The sequence below is a fragment of the Cryptotermes secundus genome, unplaced genomic scaffold (assembly GCF_002891405.2).
Source record: "Cryptotermes secundus unplaced genomic scaffold, Csec_1.0 scaffold516, whole genome shotgun sequence".
NCBI lineage: Eukaryota > Metazoa > Arthropoda > Insecta > Blattodea > Kalotermitidae > Cryptotermes > Cryptotermes secundus.
In genome coordinates, this window is record NW_019745084.1 from 899,909 (window position 1) to 909,894 (window position 9,986).

At 44.3% G+C, this 9,986-nt stretch overlaps 1 protein-coding gene and 1 long non-coding RNA gene across 2 annotated transcripts in view; both read left to right on the forward strand.

Annotated features, from left to right (window-relative positions):
* Positions 1–4,486: 4,486 nt before the first annotated feature.
* LOC111874895 lies at positions 4,487–6,159 on the forward strand. The gene is made up of 2 exons (XR_004514141.1): positions 4,487–4,634; positions 4,758–6,159. It is a non-coding gene; the product is annotated as an uncharacterized LOC111874895 (long non-coding RNA).
* Positions 6,160–8,978: 2,819 nt separating this feature from the next.
* The window catches only part of LOC111874894 (retinol dehydrogenase 14), a 14,142-nt gene continuing 13,134 nt past the window's right edge, over positions 8,979–9,986 (forward strand). The window contains exon 1 of the mRNA XM_023870756.2: positions 8,979–9,197. Within this exon, the coding sequence (XP_023726524.1) occupies positions 9,083–9,197 (115 nt within the window). The 5' untranslated portion in view covers positions 8,979–9,082. The remainder of the gene's footprint in view (positions 9,198–9,986) is intronic.

The following is a 9,986-nucleotide window of genomic DNA, read 5'->3' on the forward strand; positions in this document are numbered from 1 at the left end:
ATACGGCCGTTAGATGGTTTGCGAAGGCCTCCGCTTTTTCCTTGCAGGTCTTGGCCTATGATCCTGATGGAATCCGAAGTGGATAGGAGGAAATTGAGATTTGCTTAGCTTTCCTGGCCGCTTTCCACAGAGAGTAGTTGGTTGATGCCGATGGGGAGAGGTCGAGCAAAAAGTCGTGAAAACTTAAATTGTTATAGTCTGTGAGGAGTTGCTTGAGCTCCTGTGTGGCGTCGTTGAATAGACGTTGGCTCTCCGGTGTCTGTAGGAGGTGCCAGTTCCTCCGGAGTCTCCTTTTGTTTTGCAGCTTTTGGGTGACCAGTATTGGGCAAGTCTTGATATGGTGAGGGGTGGAGTTCTCTGGTGTTGCCCATTGAATAGAGTCATTGAAGATCTTGATGGCCGACTCTATATCAGAGTCGGTTTTGAGTGGGACCTTTAGTGGAAGCTTGTTGAGGAGGTGACGAAATGCGTCCCAATCTGTCTTGCTGTTGCAGATTCTGGGAGGTGGTACTCGTGGTATGGCTTGGGTAGCAAGAGCGATGAGTACCGGGGAATGATCGGAGGAGAGTTCAAGACAGGATTTTGCGACAGCAAAGTTGGTTGGGATGCCCTTAGTAACACAGAAGTCGATGAGGTCTGGTAGCTTTTTCCTGTCAGTGGGCCAGTGGGTGGGTTCTCCGGAGGATAGGTGGTGGAGATGATTGTCTTCTATTGTTTTGAGGAGGACACGTCCTCTGGGTGATATTATCCGGGAGCCCCAGTTGGTGTGTTTGGCGTTATAGTTGCCTCCAGCTATGAATCTGCGTCCAGTGGATTGGAAAAAGTCTTCTAATTGCTTTTGGTGGATAGTTTGATTTGGGGGAAGGTATATTGCCGCAAGTATCAGGGGACGGGTTGTGTCTTTTAGGGTCACACTGGTGGATTGGAGGAAGGATTGGTTGTAAGCATTTTATGTCAGTGCGCCTCATCAAAACACGTGGTGCACAGTTACTAGTGGTTCGAAATTCTAATGAAGTAGCAGCACTAAACAAGGTCTCGTTGAAAGGTCTCGACTGCTCATTTGAACCAACATTTCATTTACTTCATTAGTATTCCCCAAGATGGAAACATATAGACGGAAATAGAGCGCTGTACTCGGAGAGTTACAAAACTTCTTCAAAGAATTCAACTGTAATAAAAATACCGCTCTAAGTTCAAAGTGGGACAACGACTATACGAAATGATAGCTTGAAATTTCCTCTTCAATTTCATACCATCAGAATTTTTTACGTGAAAAATAACAGTTCAAAATACGAGCTGAAACAGCGCTACACCGCCGCCGTGCATAGCACCGAGCTGGGCGACAGGTTTAAATCACCACGTCGGTGCAAGGCCCTTACAAGCCAGACAGAGATTGTCCAAACATAACTTTAGAAATACAAAGCCTAAAACAGAATTTTAGTTCTTGTCCTCTTCCTTCCGAGACATCAGGAGAGGGAGTATACTCGTTCTCTCGTACGGCCTCTACGTTGTCTAACTGCCCTTCTTTCTCGCCTACTCTTCTTTTTCTTGTTCTTCTTTAAGTCACCTTTTCCACAGTCCTTCCCACCTACCTTCTTGTTTCTACTTACGGTTGTCTTCTTGTACTAAATTTTTATCTCAGGGTTAGTTGGTTTCTAAAGTGGTACGGGCCACACTCAAAGAAGCAGAAAAAAAACAGGCTACCAAAGCGCATTCACATTCAGAGGTATTAATATTCAAAACTTGTTGGTGACCGTCTAACAGTTTACATTTGAATACTTGTTGGGACACTTTTGTAACGCAACCATTTTTCAGGTTTAAATTTATTATTATTACTGGTTTCAGTCTAAGTGGTTAACACTTTACAGCTGACTTCGACAACTTTACGTCTACCTTCTGCGGAGCCCGGTGTGTGATTTTTCACATCTGGTTCTTGCGAATCCCGGTGTGTGACCTACTTCGACAACTGATTTCTACTCGGACCTTCAAGTCCTTGTTTCCTCAGCGTCTCTGCCCTGTCACACCCTTAAATTTTAGTGATTGGTTATATTTGAAAAATAGGAGTATGTTAATTAGATATTTCTCCGCTCCGTTTGAAGCTTACAAGGGTTTAAGGATATCTGACTCCAAGATATTTCTGTCAGAAATTGACAAATGTTAAGCGTCGCTTGGGATCATTAAAACCTCGCGCTTTTTAAGTTATGGCATGCACAAACTGCCAGGTATTGAATTCACTAAGAATTCTTTAGCTATTCTTTAACGTAACTTTCCTCTAATAAACCTTTGACCGGTGTCTTCCTGTTTCTGCTGTAAGCGTGGGAAGACGCTAACTCTTACATACAGGAATGGGCATATTTCTCACTACACTTGTTCATTGCATTTCATTTTGAGCAATTAAGATTTCAAATTCAAATTTCAAATACGTCTTCAGTAACCAGAAACACGTTACACGGAAGTGTGATAAGGAACAAGGGAAGGTAGATGTTATCTGTTTAAGTCTGGCATTTTCTTCAGTCAGTCGGGCTACCTGATTTCCCAGAGATTCTAAGAAGTTCTTCTCAAGCCGGCTAATTCGCGCCATCTCAGCTTTTCTAGACGGGCTTTTCGATCGCTTCCTTTTGTGTTCCAAGCTTCGTAGGTCTAGCTTCCTTCCTTGAACAGTGGGGGGTCTGTGAGTTGGAGGCACTACTGCCATGTTGACTGTCCGTTATGAAGAGGCGGCCTGTTGTACCGCAGACATGTGCCGCCGATGATGTCCGCTGCGTCAGTTTCCCTGCCGGCGGTAGGAGCAGGGCGGAGTACAGTTTTGTGCCAGAGCACCGAAGCGGCGGTGGTACCAGCAGATACTGGCTGTGGCGTCGCCCCGGGAGGGGGATCTGCTGCCGGGCCGTCGGATGTTGAAGGCGGGGCGGGAACCCTTGGGACTGGAGCCTCTGTCTCTTGGTTTGCTGTCGAGATTTTTGACGCCGGCGTGGAGGCGGTCTTGTTCGGTCCTCAATGCTGCCACTTGGCGGGAGAGATCAGCGATCTCCTGCCGAAGTGCGCCGATGTCCGTGGGTCCATCAACGCTAGCGAGCGCTGGCCGGACTTCGACCTCGGCGCACTTCGGCAGGAGATCGCTGATCTCTCCCGCCAAGTGGCAGCATTGAGGACCGAACAAGACCGCCTCCACGCCGGCGTCAAAAATCTCGACACCAAACCAAGAGACAGAGGCTCCAGTCCCAAGGGTTCCCGCCCCGCCTTCAACATCCGACGGCCCGGCAGCAGATCCCCCTCCCGGGGCGACGCCACAGCCAGTATCTGCTGGTACCACCGCCGCTTCGGCCCTCTGGCACAAAACTGTACTCCGCCCTGCTCCTACCGCCGGCAGGGAAACTGACGCAGCGGACATCATCGGCGGCACATGTCTGCGGTACAACAGGCCGCCTCTTCATAACGGACAGAGTCAAAAGTGCCTCCAACTCACACAGACCCCCCACTGTTCAAGGAAGGTAAGCTTGACCTACGAAGCTTGGAACACAAAAGGAAGCGATCAAAAAGCCCGTCTAGAAAAGCTGAGATGGCGCGAATTAGCCGGCTTGAGAAGAACTTCTTAGAATCTCTGGGAAATCAGGTAGCCCGACTGACTGAAGAAAATGCCAGACTTAAACAGATAACATCTACCTTCCCTTGTTCCTTATCACACTTCCGTGTAACGTGTTTCTGGTTACTGAAGACGTATTTGAAATTTGAATTTGAAATCTTAATTGCTCAAAATGAAATGCAATGAACAAGTGTAGTGAGAAATATGCCCATTCCTGTATGTAAGAGTTAGCGTCTTCCCACGCTTACAACAGAAACAGGAAGATACCGGTCAAAGGTTTATTAGAGGAAAGTTACGTTAAAGAATAGCTAAAGAATTCTTAGTGAATTCAATACCTGGCAGTTTGTGCATGCCATAACTTANAAGGTGTGAAGGATTGATAAGGGGGTAGCTAGTTCCGCCGGTAGAGCTGAGTTTCTGTCCTCAGGCCGTTTGGCAGGGTCTCGCTCAGAAAGGGAAGTGGGAACTCCTGTTACAACACACACTTTGTTCCACAAGACAATTTATTAAACTGTTGTCCATAGTGGACGCCACTAACGCTCTAGATTGAATTTGCGTCCGCTTAGTTTGCGATCTTGAATAACACTCCTAGAATGCCTTCTCCTCGACACTCTCGGAGTCGCCTCGGTCCACAGGTCAACTCACTAAATTACGAGGATTGGTCAATTTAAAAAAATGGGAGTACACTAATTAAGTATTCCCCCAATCCGTTTAGGTATTACAGGGACTTTATGCGCTAAAACTTAACGTAAAACCTGTCACTCGCTTGACAAATGTTAAGCTTTCTTACCGTCCCCCTCGTGTAACCTGAAGCCACACCGGTTGGTCGCTACTTTTTACCTTCCTTTCTTTGTCCTCACCACTGCCGTCGTTGGCCGTGGAGCTTGCAGCTAGGTCGGCTNATAAAGAACCAAGCTGCAGGGGGTCTTCCTCTTTCATTTCGTATCTGGGTTGACCAGTCGTATTTCTTTTGTCTTTTGCATTCGAGATTTGGGCTAAAACTCCCTGAGAACAAGAAATAGCCTATGTACCTCTCGTCCATTTGCTGCAGGTCTAACCGAACATGTTACTTAACATGGATCAAACATGCTACTAAATTAAATCCAGCTGGGTTTGGCAGATCGGTTACAGGAGGGAAGGTCACATGGTCAAGATAGGNATCCATTTGCTGCAGGTTACAAGTAAACCTAACCGAACATGTTAATTAACATGGATCAAACATGCTACTAAATTAAATCCAGCTGGGTTTTGGCAGATCGGTTACAGGAGGGAAGGTCACATGGTCAAGATAGGTAGAAATAACGGCGAAGACATCAGCATAATGCCGGTGGGGATGGGGTTAAGGAATGGCAGGATGCAACACGCGTGAGCCAGCTGAGTACAGCATGGCTCAAGAGAGCGACTGGAAAGTGCCGTTGATGCCGTATTTATTATACTCGTTGTTAGGGCTTCCTTTGATGTGTCTACTGGCTTTCCATGTCTTCTTATTCCAAAGGTCTTTCAAAACATACCATATTTTGTAATATTCAATCATGCTTGTGTATTTCTTCCCTTCTCGGGCCTTTACCGATGTTTTCCTAAAATGGCTTGAGGAACATTTTGAAAGTAAAATTGTCTATGTTTCAATGCACGTTCTTATGTGAGAAACAAGCTAATTTTAGTGACCTGAGCGAATAACATCGGTGAAAGTCCGAGTTACAATATTTCAGTTCATATATAATTCAGCGTTAATTATCCCATAATGAATATAATTGCACCTGTACACAACAGTACTGACATGTGACCAGCTGGTGTGGAGAGGTCTGTCTGATGTTAAGACTGGGTTAGTGCGTTTCTGGAACTGGCACTGCAGTGTATTGTGTGATGATGCAGGCAGCTGTCTGTGAGCTGGTCAGTACAGCACGTGTCTGATTTTGTACTTGTTGAGTAGTGCTGACAATTCTGGGTTGCTGAATTCTTGTTTAAGGTTTCAGGGAGGCAGAATGTAAAAACTGACATATTTTCTGTACCAGAACGTGTCTGCAAAGGGTGAACCTTTTGGCAACTTGGAGGGTATTTTGTATAATTTTATATAAAACCACACTAAACTATGTAATCCATAATGACTGTCGTAAATTGTCAAAATATGTATATAAAAATTTGTTTGTATTGTTACTACAGAGTGGCACAAAAGTCTCTTAACCTAAAATATTCTGTCATATGTACTGGGATTTCCATAATTTAATTCGCCACTCAATTTGTAGAACGGTATCACAGCGTTGTCAGTCTTGAACTGAACATGGAGGATTTCATATCGAAGAGTTGTCAGAAAGTAATAAATTTCAAACGTATTTTAGTGTACATTATACTAACCAGTTAACTGACATTTGGTCCACTTTGTATGTGAGATTATTGTGTGGAAATGCAATGGCAGTAACTACAGTTGTTAAAATATGGGATTCCACGTTATTGAAGAGATTAATTTAAAGGTATATTTCGATATATTCTCTATGGAAAGTGTATGGTACACTAAAATCTGTATTTTTATTGGAAAACGTGACTTTTTTGTAATCAGATTAAATCACATTCCACTGACAGACGTTTATTGTTTCTCTCCCAAAGGCTTTCTTCCCAGAGCAATAGTCCTTTTAATTCCTCAGAAATACTTTTTTTTCTGCTGCCTCATGAATTTTCGATGAATTCGGGACTCACAAGGGAATGTTCCGATCCGACATGTCGAAACCTGCCCTGATTTTTTATTTCACTGCAAGAGTACACACAACAAAATCCACTGTCAAAATTTTAGCTGATAATACGCACTGCAAGTATTTTTTGAAAATTGCTGAACATGGTCAGTATTGTAGCCTGCCAGACCCTTGGAGAAATGTCCACCCCTAGCAGAGCAGTACGCAACACGCAATACGGCTGACACAGCCTAGCTTCCGGTGCATCGGTAGACAGATAACACGGCACAAATGCATCGTAATCTGACAAGTACACAGCTGGGGCTGTACAAACCTCTGGTACAAGCGCTTCCGCGTACACAAAAAAAAATGAGTAACTTCGGCAATTTTTAAAAAAATACTTGCAGTGCGTATTAGCAGCTAAAATTTTGACAGTGGATTTTGTTGTGTGTACTCTTGCAGTGAAAGAAAAATCAGGGCAGATTTCGACATGTCGGATCGGACCATTCCCTTATCAGTTTAATATGAATATTACATCTCTTTGTAATAGAGAAAATTCCTTTAAAACATGGCGGTGTGCGTGGAGAAAAGAAATCCGTCAGTATCTTGGTTTAGATCTGTATGAGATGAGATTATTTTGGACACAAGTAGCAGGTAATTTTAAATGGGTGTTAGGATAATCATCTGAGAATGAGAAATGCCCACACTCACTTAGTGAGTTAGATGAATGTTGTCCCGTTTTGGGGTTTAGTGTTACATTGTCTCCCAAATTTCAGTTCGTTTTGTACCATACCGCAAACCTGTATGCTTCAGAGCAGAACCTTGCTCCTGGCAACCAACCACCATGATCACTCGTGTTAACCTCGAACACGGGAATATATCTTCTCACGAATTCTTAGTCGTGGGTACAGGATCTAGAGGAGGGAGATCCTGACGCCCAAACTGAGCGCTTTATCCCAGATTCAAACTCCCCTTGGTAACCTAAGAGAAGAGGAGGAGGTATCTGCCATCAGCAGGGCCAGGTAAGCGGTTACAGTAATTTCACTGCACGAGCAGTGAGGACTTTATTTGAAGAATGCCCAGAAACATCTCTTTACACATCAAGTAGATCGATTTCCAGCAAAATATTTAGGACTAAGAAGAATGGCAAATGAGCAGTTTCGGATATTAATGAACACCGCTGACACATGGGCGGCATGACGGCAAACTTCACTGTAATATGAATTGTGTTTAACAAGCATAAATACTGCAGTTTCCAGATATTATTGACATAATTTAAGGGCAGAATTAGCCCCACATCCGATTACTAGAAGAGCCCAGTCCAGGGACCAAGGCCTTCGGGCTCCTTAATGCGTTCCGACGTGTGTCAGTGCTCGCAACCACATACACTTGCTACGTCGGCCACTAACTGGCCTATTGTACCAGCCCCGGATGATAGATAATGCGTGTGGAGCAGTCTGTGGAATGAGAATTGGCAGGGGAAATCGAAGTACTCTGAGAAAACCTGCCGTAGTATCACTTTGTTCGCCACAAATCCCACATGACCAGACCTGGGCTCGAAAGCGAGCCACCGCGGTGGGAACCCTACGACTAACCGCCCGAGCTATGGCACGGCCATCAGCTAGTGTAAATACAGAGTGAGACATGTAGCCTCGCACTTGGCTTAAATCCAGGTGGCCTCTCGGTGGGGGAACAGCCGCTGAATGACCACTTGCTGCTAACACAGCTGCACGGTGTAGCGTAGTGGTTGAGGGGCTACGCTACAAGCTTGAAGGTCGCGGGTTCAAATCCCGGTGAGGTCATTTAATTTTTTTCAATGGATCTAAACCTTCCAGCCGCACTGTGGCCCTGGGGTTGACTCGGCCTCTAATAGAAATGAGTACCAGGAATTAATTAAATTTTCCTAGGGAATAAAGCGCGGCCGGCGCGTAAGGCTGACAACCTTACCGCCATCTTTGAGCCGATTGTCTAGAAAATGTGGGACCCTCAACGTCTCACAACCCTATGGGCCTCCACGGCCTGGTACAGGCATAGCTTTACTTTTTTAATTGGAAACATCGTTACTTGTCGGAGTGACTTTAAACGGAGTTTGGATTGGTAATTACTTACGGATCGTAACTACAAGTAACTATAACAGTATCCCTGAATTACACACTGCAAACATCACTGTAACCGCAGCACAAAGTCTTCCATAGCCGTTGCTTGGTAGCGGCTTNGGCTTTGTTGACCACACAAGTAACTATAACAGTATCCCTGAATTACACACTCCAAAATCACTATAACCGCAGCACAAAGTCTTCCATAGCCGTTGCTTGGTAGCGGCTTCCAACGGCGTACGTTCACCTTCCTCTGGGTTCCCGAACTGTCCCCGGCCATTCATCTCTCAAGAATCACATGTCGAGCCCTTACATCTGCGTACTGAGGCGGCGGGACGCCGTGTAGCACGACGCACCAGTTTTGGAAGTTGCATTTGGTAAAGGTACACATCAACAAACTTTGATATAATATTAGTTTTAGCTTTTTGTAAAAAATTTAATGACTTTGACATTTTGAATCTTTCATTTAGACAAAAGTATAAAGTTTATTTTAACATATGTTATCCCTCTGAAGATGTTGAAGATAAGTTTCGTTCACTTGATATCGTCCTTGCTTTCTTTTCAGCTTGGTAAAGTGAAAATTCGCAATTGTAAAGAGTCTGACTAGGACTTCTTCATGCTGTGCTCTGTGAGGGGCCTACGGCGCCACGAATAGAGCGTAGCGCTATCAACTTACACATACTTCTACCGACGCTGTTCTGTACGCAGGACTAGATAGAGTTTCAGACCCAGAGGACGCAATGCCTTGTTGCTCAAAGTACAGGGGCACGGCCCGTCTGGACGGCAAAACAGCTATCGTCACCGGTTCGAACACTGGTATAGGCAAGTGTACCGTCCTGGATTTCGTGAAAAGAGGTGAGATCGAATAGCAAAGATGGTTCATGATTTTAAATCATTTTATTAATAATATAATAATCATATTGACAGAATAATATTATTCCTAATATGAATTCGATTTAATTATTTATTTATATGCGTATTTAGTAGCCCAATGATAAAGTAACAGATACTTTGAAAATATGGCACAGTTCAGAATATACAAAACTACATTCTTGCCCGTGGTTCTGTATGGTTGTGAAACTGTGTCTGATACTAAGAGAGGAACAGACAGGGTGTGTGAGAGCTGTGCTGAGGAGCGTGTTTCTTGTGTAGCGGAAGAATGGAGAACTTCGGCTGTGATCACCAGCTCCACGAACATTGCACCTTACAGAGTTAACAGATTATCTTACCATTATCTGTAACCTCCTCGTGTACCCTACTGATAATAAGTGTATAAGAGGTAAAGTTTTCCTGGCGTAAGATTCCTATTGTAGTGTTCAGTGTTATCATGCAGTTCGGTATGAAGATAGAGGCATAGCGTACTCCGAAACGTCAGTACGTAACTATACGATGACACAGCACGGTAGCCACAATACAGGGTTATTCAAAAAGAATGAACCGATTTTATTACGAAATATTTTATTAAAGGAAAGTAATACAAAACTCCAGCCAAGTCACAAGTATTCTACTCACAATAACTTTTATTTCCTGTCTTACAAGTGTTCAATGTGGCCACCACCTGCAGCACAGGCAGCATCAAAACGATAAGAGAATTCCTCCCAGGCGCCTATCAGCATATCACGATGCACTGAGTTAATCGCTGTT